General features: G+C 39.5%; 2 protein-coding genes across 18 annotated transcripts in view; one reads left to right on the forward strand and one right to left on the reverse strand.

The window, feature by feature from the left end:
• RPS6KB1 (ribosomal protein S6 kinase B1) overlaps positions 1 to 22,327 on the reverse strand; it is an 86,826-nt gene that overhangs the window by 50,728 nt on the left and 13,771 nt on the right. For 3 of the 10 annotated variants that reach the window (XR_010408423.1, XR_010408422.1, XM_064582379.1), the window contains exons 1-4: positions 13,883 to 14,137; positions 5,723 to 5,772; positions 4,589 to 4,709; positions 3,284 to 3,352 (exon numbers count right to left, since the gene is read on the reverse strand). Coding sequence is in view for 8 of the 10 variants with exons in the window: in XM_064582379.1 (XP_064438449.1) it covers positions 3,284 to 3,352; positions 4,589 to 4,709; positions 5,723 to 5,772; positions 13,883 to 14,023 (381 nt within the window). In the remaining 2 variants the exon portion in view is untranslated. Of the gene's footprint in view, positions 1 to 3,283; positions 3,353 to 4,588; positions 4,710 to 5,722; positions 5,773 to 13,275; positions 13,397 to 13,882; positions 14,173 to 22,327 lie in introns of those variants that run through there. The other 7 variants (XM_045889292.3, XM_045889293.3, XM_064582381.1 and 4 more) reach the window with 7 other exon arrangements.
• Positions 14,247 to 22,327, forward strand: part of TUBD1 (tubulin delta 1) — a 31,423-nt gene continuing 23,342 nt past the window's right edge. Inside the window, exons 1-5 of one of the 8 annotated variants that reach the window (XM_054510912.2) lie at positions 14,247 to 14,525; positions 15,409 to 15,624; positions 18,894 to 19,041; positions 19,836 to 20,052; positions 20,939 to 21,170. In XM_054510912.2, the coding sequence (XP_054366887.1) occupies positions 15,453 to 15,624; positions 18,894 to 19,041; positions 19,836 to 20,052; positions 20,939 to 21,170 (769 nt within the window). In that variant the 5' untranslated portion in view covers positions 14,247 to 14,525; positions 15,409 to 15,452. The other 7 variants (XM_045889290.3, XM_045889287.3, XM_064582384.1 and 4 more) reach the window with 7 other exon arrangements.

A 22,327-nucleotide genomic window follows, 5' to 3' on the forward strand; every position in this document is an offset into this window, starting at 1 on the left:
CACTGCCTTCAGCTCAGGTCATGATCCTGGAGTCCCGGGATCGAGTCCCGCATCGGGCTCCCTGCTCAGCGGGGAGCCTGCTTCCCCCTCTGACCCTCCCCCCTCTCATGCTCTATCTTATTCTCTCTCTCAAATAAATAAATAAAATCTTAAAAAAAAAAAAAAAGACAGTGTGATCTTTTCAGAAATCAATCCCAAACAAAAAGAACAAGAAACCAAACACACATAACCCATTTTCAATAAAACTAGGAAATGCATCTCACTCCACACCTCAAAAGTGAAGAAAACAGAGTGGGATAAAGCAATGGTACATGACTCAGTGGAGTAGAATATGATCAAATCTAAATGCCTGCACAGAGAACTCAAAAGAAGCTGATTCCATAGAACCTTAGTAGGTTCAAAAACTGGAGACAAAAATAAAAAGCAAGAAAGGAAAAAAAAAAAAAGTCATTAGGGACTGCAGAAGGCGGAAGGTGGAGGACTAAAAACAGGTAGATTACTAGCACTTAGAAAGGTGTACTCTCCAGAAAAAAAAAAAAAAAAAAAAAAGAGTGAAGGATCAGATACAGAGTGAAGTGCTAAAGTAAAAACTTGACTTCAGTGAAGGTCTGCATGTTGAAAGGTTAAGATCTTCATCTCTTCTCTCCCATCCAGGTCCAGGATGCTTTTTCTAGGTAAAAGAATAGAGGATCTTTCTCAGCACCAACTGACTACAGACAATGATATTTGGAGGTTCTCAGTCAATTGCCAGCTAACCACATGACTGTCCTAAACAGATGGAACTTCTGATCAGCTTTTCAGAGTTCTACTTTTAAATATGAACAATCAGTGAAGGACACCAGGCATCTAAAGAAGGCCTTTCACATGGAAGAAAGAGACTAAATCAAACTCAAAGAAAATAGGAACTTAGAAAAGAGATACAATGCATAGAACAAAAAAATATTTCAAAGAATTATCATTAATACCCTCAGAGGAATAAGATAATGTACTCATAAAATAGGTTGCTATAAAAAGAAAAAATGAGGGGTGCCTGGGTGGCTCAGTTGGTTAAGCATCTGCCTTCGGCTCGGGTTATGATCTCAGGGTCCTGGGATTGAGCCCCACGTCAGGCTCCCTGCTCAGTGGGCAGTGTGCTTCTCCCTCTCCCTCTGATCCTCCTCCCCACTTGCGCTCTGTCTCAAATAAATAAAAAATCTTTTAAAAAAAATGAATAAATAAAAGAAAAAGAAAAAAATGACAAAGTTCTGGAGAAAGACAAATATGATAGCTTAAAAAAACAGTAAAAGGATTAGAAAATAAATTTCTAGAAAAATCTCAGAGAGTAAACAAAAAGACAAAGAAATGGACAAATGGAAAAGATAAGAAAAATAGATGATCAGTCCAGGAGGTCCAATATCCAACTAACTATAAATCCAAAAGAGAAAACTTCCCCCTCTCCAAGTAGAGGGGGAAATTATCAGAGACCATATAAGAAAACCTCCTAGAGCTGAAGGATTGGAACTTTTAAGATTGGAACTTTTAAGATTGAAAGAGTAAAAATAAAGAAAATAATAAGGATCAAAGCAAGATAAACACACCACTGTAAAAAATTTAGAGTAACAGAAATCAAAAGAAAATTTTAGATATTTTTAAAGAAAAATAGATCTCTAGGGACGCCTGGGTGGCTCAGTCCGGTAAGTGTATGCCTTTGGCTCAGGTCATGATCCCGAGGTCCTGGGATCGAGTCCCACATCTGGCTCCTTGCTCAGCAAAGAGTCTGCTTCTTCCTCTGTCTGCTGCTCCCCATACTTGTGCTCTCTCTCTCTCCCTCTCTCTCTCCCTGACAAATAAAATCTTTTTTTTAAAAAAGTTAAAATAAATAAATAAGAAAGAAAGAAAGATCTCTAAAGAAAGGGGAATCAGGGGGCGCCTGGGTGGCTCAGTCAGTTAAGCATCTGCCTTTGGCTCAGGTCATGATCCCAGAATCCTGGGATCAAGCCCCACATCGGGCTCCCTGCTCAACAGGGAGTTGGCTTCTCCCTCTCCCTTTCCCTCTGCTGGGTCTCACTCACTCTCTCTCAAATGAGTAAGTTTTAAAAATCTTTAGGAAACAGGGGCGCCTGGGTGGCTCAGTCGTTAAGTGTCTGCCTTCAGCTCGGGTCATATTCTCAGGGTCCTGGGATCAAGCCCCGCATCGGGATCCCTCTCCCACTCCCCCTGCTTGTGTTTCCCTCTCTCACTGTGTCTCTGTCAAATAAATAAATAAAATCTAAAAAAAAAAAAAAAAAAAAACTTTAGGAAAGAATAAAAAGAAATGGGAATCAGTATGGCAAGGGACTCCTTAATAGAAACACTTAAGGCTAAATGAAAATAAAGCAAAATCCTGGGTGAAAATGATTTTCAACTTCAAAACCACACTCAAACAATCAAACAAGCATAAGGGTCTAATAGGGAAATTTTCAAATATGCAATATTTCCCCAAAAATTTACCTTCATGTACCCTTTCTCAGGAAGCCACTGGTAGATGGTCACCAAAAAAGGGAACAAGGGCATAAACTAAGATAAAGGAATATATGGAATCCAGGAACAAAGAATCCAACACTGATGGAGCCAAGGGGATTCCAAGGATTGTGGTGAAAGTCCAGTAATGGCAGCTATGCCTCAAGAGCTACCAATACAGACAGGAATAGGGGGACAGAAGGTTCTGACGGGATTCCACAGGAAAATAAATGGAACTGATCGACTACCTAATAAGTGGGACCATAGAAAACTGGCCTGAACAGAGTTGTTGGAAGGTATGAGAAGACAACAGACTCAAAGAAAACAAAGCAAAATGAGAGGATGGGGAAAAGGGAGGAAGAAGTGAAAGAGAGTAGAGTGGAAGTCAATATATAATTCTAAAACTGCTATATTAAGTAACAGCAGAACATGCTTATTACTTAGAAATATGGAGACCAGAACAAAGAGCTAAAAGAGTTACTTCAGAGGAGAATTAAAAGAGCTCTCCTTTCCACATTCACCAAGCAGAAAACAGGAATACCAATAATGAAACATATCTCACATTCTAAGAGGACTTGTCATATTGTGTTAGAAATACATTTTCTTGACTGAGAATTTTAGGCCAAAATGTGGATTTTATAGCAATTAACAATAAAGTTGGGGAGGGGCGCTTTGCTGGCTCAGTCAGTAGAGCATGCAATTCTTGATCTCAGGGTCGTGGAGTTCACCCCCTATGTTGGGCGTGGAGCCTACTTAAAAAAAAAAAAAAAAAGGAAAAAGGAACAAAGAGGAGGGAAGGAATCACCTTTTTAAGCACCTTCATGGCAAATATTTTCCCAGTATTTGCTCCTGTTACTTTTCGTACTTGAAAAACCTGGATAAAAAATAAAAGTGTTTGTTATTAAAAGCTAAACTATGCTAGTCACACTCCCTTAATTCCTATTTATAGAAAACAGATGATACATAGTTTATATTCTTATAAAAACTAGTAACACAAAGACTGTGCAAAAATGATGACCTCAAAGAGCAGACTATATTAAAGATTTAGTAATAAAATCTGTTAAACATGGGACTGTCCTATTTGGTCTGCTGACATCTGGTGGCAAAGTTGGTCAGTGACCATTCAATAATGAGCACTCTATATAACTTCATACACAAAATCCAAGTTTTCTTGGAAAAAGCTATAATCAGGGTTTCCAGAAGCAGAATACCAAAAGTAAAAATTATAAAATATTTTTAAGTTTCTTCCAGGAATGCCACTGTTCTTGCTTCACATAAAACTTTAATAATAGTTGACAGGAATTACTGTTTACCTATTCCTTAAAAAGGCTAACTATATAAAACATCATGCAATAGCTAAAATAATGTGAGACTCAAAGTAAATGTGTTCCACATTCGAGATGATTAGAATACATCAGAATGTGTCCTTAAGCCTGAGAAGAACCTACAAATGTCATGCTATGAAAAAATTAACACTACACAGTAGCATAAACAGTTCTTAAACTTAATCCTAACTACTAAAATGTTATCCAAATTCTATGTTTTGATAAAGAATAGCTAGGTATAAATTTTCTTGGGCAGAATACACAAAGGTAAGGTCACAAATTAGAAAGACTTGGGCAAAATATGAAGCTAAGAAGTTCTCTTCATTTTTCTTCTCCCTTCTTATATTTTTCAGCTTCCCTAACTCTAATGCTCCAAATACTGCAAGTCAAAGAAAACCAATTCAGATTTAGATCTCAGTAATAGTAACAATTTAATGGCCATGCCTCCTAAAAGTAAGGAGTGGTTTGTTTTTTAAGAGGATACCTACAGAGGATTCCATTTAACTAAAAGAAGGAAGGATTCCTCTAATAATAGACTTTGCCTGGCACAGTTGCCTATTTATTTATTCAACAAATACTGACTGAGTGCCTATTATGGGTCAGTCTTTTATGTGTATGTTGGTAGGAAGAGAACTTCTGTACATCCCTCAAATAATACCAGGCTAAGTGATCATATCCCTTGCTGATAGCTAGTAAACAAAGATTGAAGAGGACTGCTAAACCAGGATCTAAAAATTAACCTACCCAAGACAGACAACAGCTCTTATTTCAAAAATACTTCCTACCTTTCCATAGCCCCCTTTTCCAAGTACCCGAAGTAGCTCAAAACATTCTGGTCTGATTTTTTCTGGCCCTCTGTTCACACTAGTTTCCGAAATTTCAAATTTCTCACAATGTTCCATGCCACTGAGGAGAAAAGTAAAACCAAAAGTAAATTCTCAAAAAGTTAAATTATCTTCAGTTTACTATAATTGTAATCCAAATAAGTAAAAAGAAAAGGTATATAACAACAAATTTACTATCTGTGCGCTCAGTAAACTAATGATTCAATGGCAAGGTAGGTCAAGATTAGGATGGCTTGATAATTGCTTATCTGCTTGTTTACACAATATGCTATTTTTTTTTTTAAACATCAAGCACCCCCAAACTAAGATAAATTAGAACAAGTTTATTAAGTTGACAAAGGCAAAAAAGTCTTCTAGCTATTCATATTTAGTTCATTCAAAATGTCTATGAGACTATGTATTATCCAACTTCATTTGGCAACTTCAGAAAATCTGGGAACTTTGTAGAAGTACCCAATTAGTTCAAGAATTTATGCTACAAAAATTCTTGCTAATAAAATGTATCCATGCACCTTTCCATATCTACTATTAGCTTGATTTAAAGACTCCAAAAGTGGCATTTAGTGGCAATTTGTCCCTTCAATGCTTTTTATATGAGTTATCTTGGTCTACCCCCAATCCATGGTTTTTACTTAAGGTTGGGGTACAGAGCAGATTAATCACCATTCTCATTTAATAGAGTTTGCCTAAAATGACTTGAGATTGCACATATCTGTATGAATGATGTGTTACAAGCAAAACAAAAAGCATTTGACTTTGGAAGGCATTTCTAAAAATTTTATTTTTAAGTAAGAAAAGTTGACTCTCTATTAACCTAATGAAAATTCCTTACCCACTCAGACTCATATTCAGTATACTGTAAGTCAGAATGAACATCTTTCTCTCAAAATCTATATATGATCTCAAAACCCTGGATATATTACTATATGGTGCTAAACTCAATAAACTAAGTGTACATATATGACTAGATAATTAAGAACAGGTTATTGGAATCACATGATGGCTACAAACTGGAACTGATAAAACCTACTTGTAAGAAAGACAGCACAATGAAATCTTTTCATATACACTTACAGTTCATATGGTCCAACTCCCCCATGGTCCATGCTTTCATTTAACTGACCCTGAAAAATGTTAAAGTTTTAAAAATAAATAATCTCATAAACATAGAATCAAAATACTTAATGCTTCACCCTACTACTAAAGGAGAAATGAATGAAATAAACCAGCTTAAAAATTCTCCATACTTTAATAACCAGCAAATGTGGTGATGAACAAAATAAGGTACATGATACCACAGGGATTTCACTTTTAATTTTCTATGACAAGCTACAGATGCTACTGATCAATGATCTACAAACTAGGTGATAGCTCCTTTAAAAATTACATTTATTCAAAAGATGTATTTTGTGTATTATGAAACTAAAGGCACCAGATTCTAAGTATGAATTACTAAATCAAATGATTTACAAAAAGTGCTGTTCTGAATATGATTCTGATACACAAGACTAACATAACATCTAACTACAACCTAACTAAGCCTACAGTAACCACAACCAGTCCAAGATACTGTAGTGTATAATGTGGCTGATCAAAGCAAAATAATTAAGCAGCACCCTCAAATTGTCAAGAGTTACGTTGGCCAAACATTTTTATTCTGACCATAGTATAAATGGATGCAAAATTTAATTAACTTTCTGTACACTAACAATGAACAATTCAAAAATGAAATTAAAATAACTGTTTGCAATAGCATCAATAAAATAGCATCAATTAGAAAAAATTTAACAAAAGTGTAAGACTTATACATTTGATAACTATAAAACATTGCTGAAAAAAATTAAAGATCTAAATAAATCAAAAGACATTCCACGTTCATGGATCTGACAACTTAATATTGTTTAAGATGGTTCTACTAACCAAACTGGTCTATAGATTCAACTCAATCCTATCAAAATCCCAGGTTCCTTTCTTACAGAAATTGACAAGCTGACCATAAAATTCATACAGAAATGCAAGGGACCCAAAATAGCTAGAACAATTTTTGAAAAAAGGAGAACAAAGTTGGAAAACTGACATTTCCTGATTTTAAAGTGTATTTACTACAAAGCAACAGCAACGAAGACAATGAGGTACTGGGATAAGGACAGACATATAGTTCAATGAAATAGAATTAAGAGTCCAGAAATAAACCCTTATATTTATGGTCAACTAATTTTTGACAAAGATGCCAAGAAAATTCAATGGGAAAGAGACAGTCTTTCAATAAATGGTGCTAGGACATTTGGATATCCACATGCAAAAAAATTACTTTGGTCCCCTACTTCACACCATATTCCACCACACTAAAAAATTAACTTAAAATTCATCACAGGCCTGGGGTGCCTGGCTAGCACAGTTGGTTGGACATCGAATTCTTGGTTTGGCTCTGGTAGTGATCTCAGGGTCATGGGATTGAGCCCTGCATCAGGCTCCATGCTTAGCACAGAGTGTGCTTGGGATTCTCTCTCCCTTTCCCTCTGCCCCTTCCCACGGCATGTACACATTCTCTTTCTCGCTGTCTCTCAAATAAATAAATAAATCTTGAAAAAAAACTGATCAGGGCCTAAATATAAGAGTTAAAACTAGAAAACTCCTAAAAGAAACCTAGGATGGAGTAAATATTCATCTTGGGATAGGCCAAGATTTCTTAAGACACATCACCAACGGGCGCCTGAATGGTTCAGTCAGTGAAGTGTCTGCCATCAGCTCAGGTCATGATTCCAGGGTCCTGGGATCCAGCCCCATGTTGGGCTCCCTGCTCAGCAGGGAGTCTGCTTCTCCCTCTGTCCCTGCCCCCACTCGTGCACGCTCTCCCTCTCTCTCGATCACTCTCTCTCTCAAATAAAATCTTTGAAAAAGACACATCACCAAAAGAACAAATGATTCAAGGAAAAAAAAAAAAAACCAATAAACTGGACTTATTCAAATTTAAAACTTTTGCCCTTCAAAAGACATTATTAAGAAAGTGAAAAGAGGGCGCCTGGGTGGCTCAGTCGTTAAGCATCTGCCTTAGGCTCAGGTCATGATCCCAGGGTCCTGGGATAGAGCCCCACATCGGGCTCCCCGCTCAGCAGGAAGCCTGCTTCTCCCTCTCCCACTCCCCTGCTTGTGTTCCCTCTCTCGCTGTGTCTCTGTCAAATAAATAAATAAAATCTTTAAAAAAAAAGAAGAAGAAAGTGAAAAGAAACCCCACAGAAGAATTTATAAAGAACTTCTACAACTCAAAATTTTAAAATAACCCAATTTTTTAAAAAGTGTGTTAGAATCTGAATAGGTATTTCTCCAAACAAGATACACAAATGGTTAATAAGCACCTGAAAAGATGTTCAACATCATCAGCCATTACAGAAATGAAATGCAAATCAAAATCACACTGAGATATCCCTTCATATCCACTAGGGTGGCTATAATTAAAAAGAAAAGTAAGTTGGGCAAGAAGTAGAGAAATTAGGGGTGCCTGGGTGGCTCAGTCATTGGGTGTCTGCCTTCGGCTCAGGTCATGATCTCAGGGTCCTGAGATCGAGCCTGAGCCCCGCGTCCCGCGTCGGGCTCCCTGCTCAGCAGAAGCCTGCTTCTCCCTCTCCCACTCCCCCTGCTTGTGTTCCCTCTCTCGCTGTGTCTCTCTCTGTCAAATAAACAAATAAAATCTTTAAAAAAAAAAATTAGAAGTAGAGAAAATTAGAACACTGGTACACTACTGTCAGGAATGTAAAATGGTGCAACCTCTTTAACAGTTTGGCAGTTATCTTCAAAAATTAAACATAGACTTAACATATGACCCAGCAAATCTACTCCTAGGTATCCACCCAAGAAAAATAAAAATATATGTCCCATAAAGACTTGGGCACAAATGTTCTTAGCAGCATTATTCACAACAGTCAAAAAATGGGAACTCCAATGAACATCAACTGGTGAACTGATAAATTGTGGTTGATACATACAATGGAATACAATTTGGCTTTATGTACATACTATGACACAGATGATCTTTAAAAACGTCCTGTTAAGTGAAAGAAGCCAGACACAAAAGTCCACATACTGAATGATTTGGTTTATATGGAATGTCCAGAAAAGGCAAATTTATAGAGATGGAAAGTAGACCACTAGTTACCTATGGATTGAGGTGGCAATAAGGAGTGACTATAAATGGGCCCAGTTTCTTTTAAGGGTGACAGAAATGTTCTAAAACTAAATTGCAGTGATGGTTGTACAACTCTATAAATATACTAAAAGTCACATAATTGTTAAAAAAAAATAACTTGGCAGTAGAAATTCAGTTATTAATATTATAAAATATAGTTTTAAAATGAATATTCTTGAATATAGTCTGGTTATGAGTCTTTCAATTTATACAAAAGGATATCACTTAATTGGGCTTTCAAAAATAATTTTTTTTAAGTGTTGAATCACTAAATTGTACACCTAAAACTAATATTACACTGTAGGTTGACTAGCTGGAATTTAAATACTTTTTAAAAATGCTAAGTTTTTATTGAACATTTTAGAATAATTAAAAAAATATTTAGGTGAACACATCTTCCTTCAAAGGTACCACTGCACATTCAAGCTACACAAAGAAAACTGACAGTATTTTTTATTTTAAGATTTTATTTATTTATTTGACAGTGAGAGAGAGAGCACAAGCAGGGGGAGCAGCAGGGAGAGGGAGAGGGAGAAGCGGGCTCCCTGCGTGGGGCTCAATCCCAGGACTCCGGGATCATGACCTGAGCCGAAGGCAGAAGCTTAACCAACAGAGCCACTAGGCACCCAGAAAACTGATAGTATTCTTAAACAAGGAACATTTAAATGCCCCCCAAACTACAAATTTTCAGCCAAAATTTGCTCATGGTGTGAACAAGTCAGGATGAAGTCTAATACTAGGGATGTATGTTTCAATGTTAGACTGAGCCAAATGGATGAAGCAGTATCAAGGGGAAAAAAATTCTTGCAGTTTCAACTTGATACAGTTTCTTTTGGGGGGTAGGGGTAGTTATGGTTAACGGTTTTTTGGTCTCTGGTGCTTCACATAACCACCTATGATGGCTTCACTTTAAAGACAAAAGACTAACTTCTCTCAAATGTGATAAAACTGGAAATATATAATTGTTTTTACTTTGATGTTAGTTTTACTTAATTTTAAATTAAAGACCACAGGGTAGTTAACACTAAACCATGACTCTGAAGCCACCTAGAAAGATATGCCCTGTGGCTATGTTTCATTTCCGGAGCCAGCCAGGCCTGTATTACCACCTGCATCTGTGTTCGTAACTTCCTACCGTTACCTTCTGGAGCAGAAGTATTTGAGGCACAATGCTTTTCTGCTACCCCATGTTACCTTTAGAAAAGTCTCACACCAGAAGCATCAGGCTAACATTATATAATACATAGACAACTCTCTTTCAGAGGAAACTTTTTAGATTTTTTTTCTTCTGCTTTAAGCTTTATGACCCATCCAATACTCTTTTTCACGTGCTACTATGATTGACAAAGTGAATCCTGCTCATCTAAGGTACTATTCAAGATATGTTTCAAACCAGCCCACCAAACTATTTCCAAAGTTTTAAATTAAAATTGTATATAAGTTCAAGTTAATATGCCTAAAATCCCCATCAAAGAGGGAACATTTCATAAACATGTAAATAAATTGTTACAGAACGGGTGAAATATCCTTAATCCAGATATTCATTATACTGTTTATCCACTTGCCTGGCTGTTTGCTCACAGACATTTCCTTATAAAATAAGATTCAGTAATTCAATGAATTGGGAGAAAAGGAGTAAACCTTGTTCAAAATCTTGAGCTATTTAAAAGTGCTTTATAGTGCCTATTATAATGCAGGATAAGCATTGATGTTTTTCTATAATTTTCATAACAGTGAACATTATTAGCTATATAGCACTTCGTTTTTCAAAGCACTAAAAAATTTTAAACTTTTTGCTCAATAAAAATCTGATATCCCAATCTGAAACTCATGCAGTAAGCTTCTGTGACTACTTCAAATTTTGAATTAGTAAAGTAAAAATGAAGGATTAGACTTTTCTATTACTCTTTTAACTTTGTGTCTCCACAGAAAACAGAGGTTTCCAACATCTTCATAATCTAGTGAAAATCTCTAGAGGAAAACGTTCCCTTAGTTTCAACTCACTCTCCCCAAATTATACCATCACCAATGAAAAACGAACAAAAAAGACCCAAACCTAACCATCCAGCCCCCTCCCAAAAAATGCTCTTACCCGCTGCTTTTTAATATAGTCCTTTGAGGTATTCAATCAGGGTCTTTTCTTAGATAACATTCAGCTTTATCCATAAATGCATTCATTTACTGTCCTCATCCTTTACTCACTGAAGAATTAATTATGATGTATAAATACATATATTTCCTAATATAAATTTAGTCAGTGTAACATATCTAAAAAGGCATGTATCTCTGAATAGGACCAATAATTTTAAAAATCCTACAGTTTCAAATATGCAGCACCTCTGGTATAACTGCATTTATTAAGTCTCTAGGCATAGATGAGGGTAAACTTGAATCTTTGGTTCCTTGGCAATGAGTAACACTGACAAGTTGTATTTCCATGAACTAGCTAACTGCTTAATATGCAAGAATATCTTAAGTATTTTATAAACTTTATCTCACATAATCCTCATTTGACAGAGAAGAAAAAAGTGTCAGAATAAGCAATTTATTCTAAATCACACAGTCAGTGACAATGCCTGGAGGGATCTGAATTAACTTCTGACCCACCACAGAGGTACAGTATGAACAAGACTAGTAAATGCAATGAAGAAGCTATGCAATGAAGCCTGCAGGCTGGAGTCAGAAGACACTACTAGTTAACTAGTTATCTATGTGGTCTTGGGCAATCACCTCTCTGGTTTATGCCTCCGTTTCCTTACTAAACGATGAAGAAGTGGGGCTACTCAGATATGCACCAATTTTTTTTTTTAAAGATTTTATTTTATTTATTTGACAGAGAGAGAGATAGCGAGAGCAGGAACACAAGCAGGGGGGAGTGAGAGAGGGAGAAGCAGGCTTCCCGCTGAGCAGGGAGCCCGATGTGGGGCTCGATCCCAGGACCCCGGGATCATGACCTAAGCCGAAGGCAGACGCCCAACAACTGAGCCACCCAGGCGCCCTGCACCAATGTTTTTAAAGGTTTGTGTACTAAATGTTGCATATTCACAAATAGCCAGATTTTCAAGAATCTAAACTTCCTTTGTTTTTCAAAATTTTTAAATTTTGTTTTAGAGAAACCTGGGTGTCACTGAATTTCCTCAGGTGGCCAACCCAATCCCATCCTCAACTCTTTTCGCTTGTCCACCTTGAGGAACCTCTTAGAATAACACACTCAAAAGAAATACTTTCAACTCCAAAAGAATTGCTAAGTAAGATAAATTTTGCTGAAGGCTCTTCCTCAAAATCCTCTTTCCCTCTGCTTTTTCTCCAAAGTTCCCCTCCCCAGGATAGTGGTCATATTTCTTTCTCTTTCATATTTCTACCAATTTCTCTGGCCTCCTCTTCCACACTCTCTCAAAAACCTGTTTGCTTGTACCCAGCAAAATGAACATACAGGAGTAGGCCAAAATACATCTCAAGGAGTCCCAATTCATAACAGAAATCTTAATACAGTGTTTTACTTCCAATTGCTTTAACGTCTCCTGAATTATCCAGTTTTCTCCCCTGCCCTGCTTCAAAGCCACTGCCATATGGAGCCAATATAATTAATGAAAGTATGCAATACATAGTGAAAGTAATTCCATATTTGTTTCAAATTGTATGTAGTGTATCAGGTATTCGATTAAGAAGCTAACTGGAATTCCGTAGGCAAACATACTAAAAAGTACACATCTCAATACCCACCTTACAAACTGTGTGATTTTTATTAGACTTATTTGATTATGAAAAGAACAGTATTATTTCAGCCCACTTAGTTTCTTAAAACGTTCAGAGCTCTTTATTTATAGCATCTAGATCTTTTGGCAACAAGCGGGGCACAACTTACTCTCCAGAAGAGGAAAATCAGGTGAGGAAAAGGGGAGCCCCTTACATAGAGCAAACATCTGACACCAGTCCTTAACTCATGTACTCACCTAGACAGTGGGATTTAAAATCTAAATTATCATGAGGTTATCATGGATGATCATTTGCCCAGAATCAGTGATATAGTATGACAACAGTATTTTTGAACTTCAAGTGCAATTTGTGATTTTTCAATAAATTTATCTTGAAAAAAGAATGATATTCTATAAAGAATAACAAACTATTAAGACAGCAAAGGTAAAACCAAACTATGCATTAGGAAAAAACAATTCTAAATTCAGTACCCTAAATTACAGCAAGGAAAGCCCTCGCACCACCATTCACAAGTCTCAGTTCAAGCAATTTATTTTTGGCAAGCCAAATCACAGCTGTCAACGCTGGTTTTTTCCACCCCCAAATTACACAAAGTATTTTGAAAAAATGTAGACATCTTCAACTAGGGGAAAAGTTACAAATGCCGTGTGTCGTTATAAATGTTTAAAAAAAAAAAAAGTCACACGGAAGGGGGGGGTTAAAAAAAAAAAAAAGCAAACAAACAAACCCTGGAAGATGCAGCAGAGCCCCCTTGCTCCCGAAATAAAACTCCTGGTGGCTGTAACAGCAGCGGCAGCGCTACTCCCGACAGAAGTTTTCAGCTGTCACTTCTAACAGCTGAGCGCTTCCTAGGAGAGAAGCGACAGGCCGAGAAGAGAGGTGGTTGTGGGAGGTCTGAAGATTTAATACTTGAAATCTTACACTCGAAGGGAAACCCTTCAGCACTTCACCTGCACTTAAGGGACACCCAGAAAGCGCAGTCCCCCTCCCCCCAACATGCGCTTACACCACTCGCGCCCCGCCACACTCAAATTCAACAGCTCGAGGAATCGACCACGCGCCCTTTCTCGTCCCCTCAGCAAATAGACTGCTCCGGGCTGCGCTGATCTGGGGCTACCGGCGCGACCTGCACCTGCGAGCCCCGAAGCGGCCTCACACCTAGGGCCAGGTCCGCCCCGCCCGCTCCCCTGCCTCGGACCGCGCGGCGCCTAGCTCCTCCTGGAGACTACTCGCGCCCCCCCGGGTCTCCGCGCTCTCCAACGCGCCGGGCTTCCAGGGCCCGCGCCGCCGCCCCGGCCCTGTCACCTCGGGCCCCCCGGGACCCCGGGCCTCACCCCCTCCTCCAGCTCATCCTCAGAGCCCGCGTCCTCTGGCTGGTCCAGGTCTATGTCAAACACTCCTGCCATGTCCTCAGCTTCCCTGTCTCGGAAGTCCGGCGCTGGGTAAAAGCCGTCCCGCCTCCGTCGTCGCCTCATGGGCCCGGACCCGCCGCAGCCACCGCCGCTGCTGCCGCCATCACCGGCTGCTTGGGCTCAGTGAGTCTGCGCCTAGGCCCTAGACTGGCTCCTCAAGTTCAGCACTAGAGCATGCGTACAAGGTTCTGTGAAGCCAAACTGTGGGCAATGAACATGCGTAGAGCTATCTCCTGGAGCCAGGTACTAGCAGAAACATGCGCAGAACCCCAGCCGAAGCCTCTTATGGTAGCTGGATCGTGCGCATTCTCGGCTAAAGCTTTTGGTGGACAATGAGCATGCGTACCTTGTCTGAAGTTGATAAATTGAAATTGAACATGCGTAATTAACCTTTCTGAATAGAGGGGGAAAAAACACACACACACAACAAAATTCTTCGTTTGTGAACATGCGCAACTCGTTCTCCGTAGCCTTTTTTAAAAATCGAAAGTGAGCATGCGCATAATGAGGGGGTTGGCCCTCTGAAGTTTGAACGGGACGGAAACGGCTGGTTCTGGGTCTGCGAGTGAGTGGGGTTTATGGGGAGCTCCTGGGACTGGTAGGGATAGGGAGAAACTTGGTTTTGCTATTCTATTTCGGTGGCTTTGCGAAAGTCACATAACCTTTCAGAGTCTCAGTTTCCTTATCTATTAAATGAGAATTTAATTTGCAGGGTTGTTTGAACATTGTAAGTACATAACCTTTCAGAGTCTCAGTTTCCTTATCTATTAAATGAGAATTTAATTTGCAGGGTTGTTTGAACATTGTAAGTACAGTCTGCTCTTTCCAGTGCTGCGAAGACCTGGTGTGAGGTCTTTACCAAAAATTGTCTCTTTTCATTGTTAAAAATAGTGAAGACTTGCTCTCCTATTTCATCTAGTCCTCTCTTTCCAAGCTTTGTCTTCCTTGCTGTCTAAACAGAAGTCTTTCTTGTGTTATTGTAGTTACCAGGCCAGAAAGTGATTGGTAGAGAGAAAGTCATTAGTTAGAAGAGAGAAAATTAATGTTAATTAAAGGTACAGTTGTTGAGCTAACTTCTGTGTTCTGTGTGTCCCTGTAGTATAAAGTATGTACTAGGAATTCCTTCAAATAGCATTCATTTTGTTTTGTTTTGTTTTGTTTTAAATGCATGCTTAGGGACACAGTGAATACAAATCAGATTTCAGACACTATGGAGCTGTCTATGAATGCATTTGGGTACAGCAAATTCCAAATCCCAAAAATATGTAGAGAAAGAAAACAACTTCCTTGAATGATTAGCTCCTTAGACAACATAGCTATTTCATCTACAACACCATATATATGGCATTTTTAAATTATGTTTTTTATTGATGTACATCTGACATTTTATTTGTTCCTTGTTTATTGGTACTGTAGTGGTTCTCAAAGCCTATATTTTTCTATTACAGGTTGCTCACTTTTTTGAGGGAATAGGCCTAGTTTGCATCTCAGCATGTCAATAGTAACAGTGCAACTTGGTCAGTGTGGTAATCAGATTGGTTTTGAAGTATTTGATGCTCTATATACTGACTCACACTGTCCCCAGGGACTCTGCTCTAAAAGAGAGAATGAGGCATATCAAGCATCTTGCAAAGAAAGATTCTTCAGTGAGGAGGAAAATGGAGGTATGTGTGATCCATCTGTATTCCTCTCCTTTATCTGACACCTCTTCAAGGCCAGGTCCTCAATCCACATGGTGTCTGAACCCCATCTCTTCCCATCTTTCTAGGGAATGACTTTGCTCTCAGCCCTTTGTTTCTGTGTTAACAACCTTTGCCTCTCCACTGGCAACTTCCTGTCAGCATATGAGCATGCTCAGATCTCACCAACCTAAAACCAACCAACCAAACAACATACAACTACAGCTTTTTTTTCTTTTCTTTTCTTTTCTTTTGTTTTTTAAAGGTTTATTCCCTGGGGCGCCTGGGTGGCTCAGTCGGTTAAGCATCTGCCTTCAGGTCAGGTCATGATCCCAGGGTCCTGGGATCGAGCCCCGCATCGGGCTCCCAGGTCAGCAGGGAGCCTGCTTCTCCCTCTCCCTCTGCCTGCTGCTCCCCCTGCTTGTGCTCTCTCTCTCTGTCAAATAAATAAAATCTTTAAGAAAAAAATTTTATTCCATTTTGTGTATAGGCACTGTGGGGTGGTATAGAGTACAGAGATTTGGAATTTGGAATAAGCGTTGCAATTTTTTTTAAGTAAACTCTACCCGCAATATGGAGCTTGAACTCACAACCCCAAGATCAAGAGTCACATACTCTACCGACTGAGCCAGCCAGGCACCCCAAGCTTTTCTTTTCCTTCTTATCTCTCTACCTTCTCATCTAAGATTCTCAAACCAACTACAGTCCTGCTTTAAGCCCTACACCACTACTGAAGTGCTCAAAGAAAAGTTCCTAGGGGAGTGGAGGGATGGGGTAACTGGGTGATGGACATTGAGGAGGGCATGTGATGTAATGAGCATGGGGTATTATATAAGACTGATGAATCACAGACCTGTACCTCTGAAACCAATAGTACATTATATGTTAATTAAAAAAAAGTTCTGGGCGCCTGGGTGGCTTAGTTGGTTAAGCGACTGCCTTTGGCTCAGGTCATGATCCTGGAGTCCCGGGATCGAGTCTCGCATCAGGCTCCCTGCTCGGCAGGGAGTCTGCTTCTCCCTCTGACCCTCCTCCCTCTCATGCTCTCTGTCTCTCATTCTCTCTGTCTCAAATAAATAAATAAAATCTTTAAAAAAAATAAAAATAGAAAATAAAAAATAAAAGTTCCTAGTGGGGAACCTGGGTGGCTCAGTTGGTTAAGTGTCCAACTTTTTTTTTTTTTTAAGATTTTATTTATTTGACAGAGCGAGACACAGCGAGAAAGGGAACACAAGCAGGAGGAGTGGAAGAGGGAGAAGCAGGCTTCCCACCCAGGCACCCCAAGCATCCAACTCTTGATTTCAGCTCAGGGTTGTGAGATCGAGCCCCGCATCGGGCTGGATGCTGGATGTGGAGCCTGCTTAAGATTCTCTCTCCCTCTCCCTCTCCCTCTGCCTTTCCCCTCCTCCCTCTCTTAAAAAAAAAAAAAAGTTCCTAGTAATCTCCTAGATTCAGTGACTGTTTCTCTTTTCTCAGTTCACTTAACTTCTGTCCTGGATTTTATAACATTAACTATAAAACTCCTTATTTATTTATTTATTTATTTTTAAAGATTTTATTTATTTGACACAGAGAGAGAGCACACAAGCAGGGGGAGCAGCAGAGGGAGAGGGAGAAGCAGGCTCCCCACAGAGCAGGGGGAGCCTGATGTGGGACTCGATCCCAGGACCTGAGCCGAAGGCAGTCGCTCAACCAACTGAGCCACCTAGGCGCCCTTAAACTCCCTCTTTAAAACTCCTCCTCAGTCTCTGAATTTTTCTTTTCCAGTGGTTGCATCTCAGACTCTCTCTCCTCTGTCCTCACTGGTAGAGTTCTCTCTGGGCAATTTCAGTTACTCTTGTAATTTGCAACTTCTTTGACACTAGTGATTCTCAAATCTGCAGCCTAGCCTCTCTTCAGAGCTGCAGACTGATTAGTGGACATCTCCACCTGCATCTCCATGTGTACCTCAAATTCAACATCTCCATACCGTAGGGCATTCATTATTTTTCCTTTAGAACTTGGGCTCTTACTGCCCACATACCATCAAACAATCATCTGCTGCTTAATTTACCTCCTACATATCTCTTCTCCCCTTTCCATCTTCACTGCCATTGGCTTAGTTCTGGCTCTTGTCCTCTCTCACCTGAATTGTTTCAAGACATTCCTTCTAGTTTCCCTGCCTTGACTCTTGTGTCTATCATATCTACCTTCCACACTGCTGTATTTAAAAAGTCATCTGATGGGGCCCCTGGCTAGCTCAGTCGGTAGAGCGTGTGACTCTTGATCTCAGGGTTGTGAGTTCAAGCCCCACATTGGGTGTAGAGATTACTTAAAAAATAAATTGAAGGGATGCTTGGGTGACCCAGTCATTAAGCGTCTGCCTTCGGCTCAGGTCATGATCCCAGGGTCCTCGGATCAAATACTGCATCGGGCTCCGTGCTCAGCAGGGAGCCTGCTTCTCCCTCTGCCTGCCGCTCCCCCTGCTTGTACTCTCGCTTGCTTGCTCTCTCTCTCTGACAAATAGATAAATAAAATCTTTAAAAATTAATTAGTTAGGGGCACCTGGGTGGCTCAGTTGGTTAAGCGACTGCCTTCGGCTCAGGTCATGATCCTGGAGTCCCTGGATCGAGTCCCGCATCGGGCTCCCTGCTCGGCGGGGAGTCTGCTTCTCCCTCTCCCGCTCCCCGTTTGTGTTCCCTCTCTCGCTGTGTCTTTCTCTGTCAAATAAATAAATAAAATCTTAAAAAAAAAAAAAATTAATTAGTTAAAAATAAAAGCCAACTGACAATTCCTCACTTGCTTAAACATTTTCAGTAGTTTCACGTTATCTTATAGATAAATTTTTAAGCTTTTTAGCACTCCATACCAGGACTTCCAAGGTCTGAGCCCGGCCTGCTTTGGGTCGTACCACATCATACTGTGATTAAGTTTTATCTCTTGCACTACTGCTTCTAGGGCTAGATTGATGTTGTCTTCATTTCTGTGTTCCCAGCACAGTGCTTGGCACATTGTGAGCTCTCAACAGATATTTGTAGACCTGACCCAGGGATCATTTTAGCCCATACTGATTCATTCTACTTAGTAGAATGCTAGGCATTATGAACCATCTGTATATACCTGCTGCTGCCCACCTTAATTTCTAAGCAGTATGACAGATCTTTCTATCCTTAACCTTTGGACTTTTTTTTTTTTGGACCTAGAAATTTGTGCTCTGAAATAACCCAAATAAGACATATGAAATATTTTTCTTTTGGTCTTTTTGCTACCTCTAGTTCCAGTTGCCCGGGCTGTACTTGTTGATATGGAACCTAAAGTTACCAGTCAAACACTATCAAAGGCTGCCCAGTCTGGCCGATGGAAATATGGCCAGCATTCATGCTTCTGTCAAAAACAAGGTTCTGGAAACAACTGGGCATATGGGTAAGAGTAATTCCTCATGATTTCGGTTTAGATACAGCTACCTGGACGGCATAGTTACAGCTGCATAGTTGATATACCAAGCACATAATCTAGAAATTGCTATTTTAAAATTTAGAGAGTGACTTCACTCGGAAGAAACTCTTCATTCTATCTCATGTATGTCTGTGCTTCAGGTCCAGGTAATGATAAAACCAAGGATCTCTTGCTGCAGGGTTTTCCACTTCATCACTGTCGTTCCACCAACTAACTTATTATCAAAACAATATCTTTATCTGGCAGGTATTCCAGCTAATAGGGAACAAAACAAGGCAGTAGTATATCCTAGGGTTCTTTGGAAAATTCTGATGCCTGAAGTAAGACCCAGGCATTCTGATTTAATTGGTTTAGGATGAAGCCCGGGTATTGGGATTTTTATAAAGCTTCCCTCGGTAATTCTAATGTGCAGCAAAGTTTGAGAACTACTGCTTTAGGAGTATTATTATGAATATTGAATATTATTTTGTACCATAAGCTTGCAGAACTACCTGGTAACTGAAGTCTTCAGCTACAGGAATGGCCTATAAAAGAGAATTTTCTGTACCCAGTAAATTCACTCTCCCCACAGTCCTATTCACCTGTTCAATATATTTAACGTGTGTATTTTAAATTTTATCAGTCAGGGCACTTGTACCTTTCATGAGAGCTAGTTCACATCCATGGGTTTTAAAAAACCTTCCCTATCCTATATCTTCCTGTCTTGCCTCTTTCTGAATAAATTGAAAGGTGTTTGTATTTGTTTCTTTTGTGTTGCATAGTTACTCTGTTCATGGACCCAGGCATGAAGAATCTATAATGAACCTAATCCAGAAGGAAGTGGAGAAATGTGACTCTTTGAGTGGTTTTTTCATTATAATGAGTATGGCTGGGGGCACAGGATCAGGGCTAGGAGCCTTTGTTACACAGAATTTACAAGATCAGTACTCAAACTCTTTGAAAATGAATCAGATTATATGGCCTTATGGAACTGGTGAGGTATGAACATATTAACTGAAAATTTTTATATTTTGGGGGCGCCTGGCTGGCTCGGTTGGAAAAGATGTGACTCTTGATCTCAGGGTTTTAAGTTCAAGCCCCACATGGGGTGTAGAGATTACTTAAATAAAGCTTAAAAAAAAGAAAAGGAAAATTTTGTATTTTGTATTCTTTGAAGTGAAATAAATATAGGTAAAAGATTGATCTCACCCTTTCTTTGGAAATGTCAAGTCACTACATCAGGAGTCATTCATTATATAATATAGTACTTCTGTGAACAACTCATTTAACTTTGCTTAAACTTTTCTAAACGAATGAGGTGTCCTTGTTTTAAAAAATTCCAAAGGAGACAATTGTGCATCTTCTCTCAGGAACCCATTCCTGGATTAGTCCCTGTGGCTATAGTATGTAAAGGAGGGACCTTGACCTCATGTTGGGATTCATCATGCCATTGCCAACCTTCAAAGAATTTTCCTTTCTTTCCATTGAGAGGAAATGTCTATATAGATCAATTTCCTGTTGATCAGCCTTGTAAGAGAAATAATAAAATGGAGATGAGTTAAGTCACTGTAGGAAATGCTATAGGAAGAAAGTGTGATAGTAGTAATCACTGTTTTTTGAGCCCTTACAAACAGTAGGACACTGTTCTAAGTGCTTTACTTGCATTCTGTCATTAATCCTTACAACTCCAGGAGCTGGTATAAATACTGTCCCGGCTGTACAAGTGAGAAAACGGAGGCTTGGAGAGATTACATAACTTGTCCAAGATCATAGATCTAGAAAGTGACAGAGCTGGGATTTGAATCCAGGCAGGATGCCCTTCAAATCTATCCTCTTAACCACTCTTTTCCCTTGCCTTTTTTTTTTTCTCACTTTTCCTCTCCAGGTTATTGTCCAGAACTACAACTCCATTTTGACTCTTTCTCACTTGTACCGATCTTCAGATGCCCTCCTTGTTCATGAAAATGATGCTCTTCATAAGATCTGTGCGAAACTGATGAACATCAAGCAGATCTCCTTTAGCAATATAAACCAAGTCCTTGCACATCAGTTGGGAAGCGTGTTCCAGCCTACGTATTCTGTGGAAGGCTCATGTCACTACAGAAGAAATCCATTAGGTATTTGTCCTCTCTTATGTAATTTGTGGGGAAGTCTTATGTTCTGAAAGCCTCAAAGTTACTCCCCACTGGCTCTTCCTCTCTGTCTGAGGATACACTCAGGTTTCCCTCCTCTCAAAAACCTCCTAAAGAGCTACCTCACTCTCCAGCTGTCTTACTGAAGTTTTGAGAAGTTACTAAATTTCTGAAGAGTTGTGATACCCATTGACTCCATTCTTCAGGATCCTTTCTCTTCTTCTTCTTTTTTTTTTTTTAACAGCAACTTTGACATGTAACTCACATACCATACAATTCACTCATTTAAAGTATACGATTCCATTTTTAGTGTATTCACAAAGTTGTACAACCATCATTCTCATCACCCCATAAAGAAATCCATCATTCTTTTTTCAGCTTGTCAAGTGGTGCCTTATCAATTCAAACCATCTAGATGCAAATAACTCCATAATCTATACCCTCCTCAGTCCTAATCTCCTTCCCAAATAGTCGCCTATCCCAATTTTCTTAATTGTCTTCTGCTTCTTTAAATTTAGATTATTCTGACTAGATCCATCTTTTTCTCCTTCCCTCTCTCTCCAGCTCCCTCTTCCTTAATTTCTAACACCTGGATTTCTCCCACGGTCCTCATATCTAATCAGTATGTTCAGACCTGTTGGTGCCATCTCTGCCGTCTGCCTGCATTCTTCCCCCTCCTTCCCTGTCTGTCTGACATTGGTTCAGGGTGTCAATATCTCTCAACTAATACTGCATACTGTCTCTAAATACAAAGTAAACTAGCCTCTTTCTATTCTTTCTCTCCCCCTCCCCTCCCTCCCTCCCTCCCTCCCTCCCTCCCTCCCTCTCTCTCTCTCTCTCTTTCTCATAAAAACAGAGCTTACATCAAGTTGACATTCCTGTCTTAAGGTGGTCCTAACCCTGGATTCCTTCCTGTTTCCTGCCTCTTCCGCCTGCAGTCCATCTTGCACAGTGACTGCAAAAGAGCCTCCCCAATGCACAGGTCTAATTCTTGTACTCTCCTGTTCATCCTGTGGCCACATTTGTCAGAATTCCTTATCCTGGCCTCCACATTATGCCCTGAACCCTAACTTTCTAGCTTCATTACCTCCTGCCTCCTCTGCATGGATCCCTACCTACTTTTTATCCTATCTCCACTGTCT

Source organism: Mirounga angustirostris, unplaced genomic scaffold (genome assembly GCF_029215605.1).
Source record: "Mirounga angustirostris isolate CCGP_5_RB_7025 unplaced genomic scaffold, mMirAng1.0.hap1 SCAF_17, whole genome shotgun sequence".
NCBI classification, from domain to species: domain Eukaryota; kingdom Metazoa; phylum Chordata; class Mammalia; order Carnivora; family Phocidae; genus Mirounga; species Mirounga angustirostris.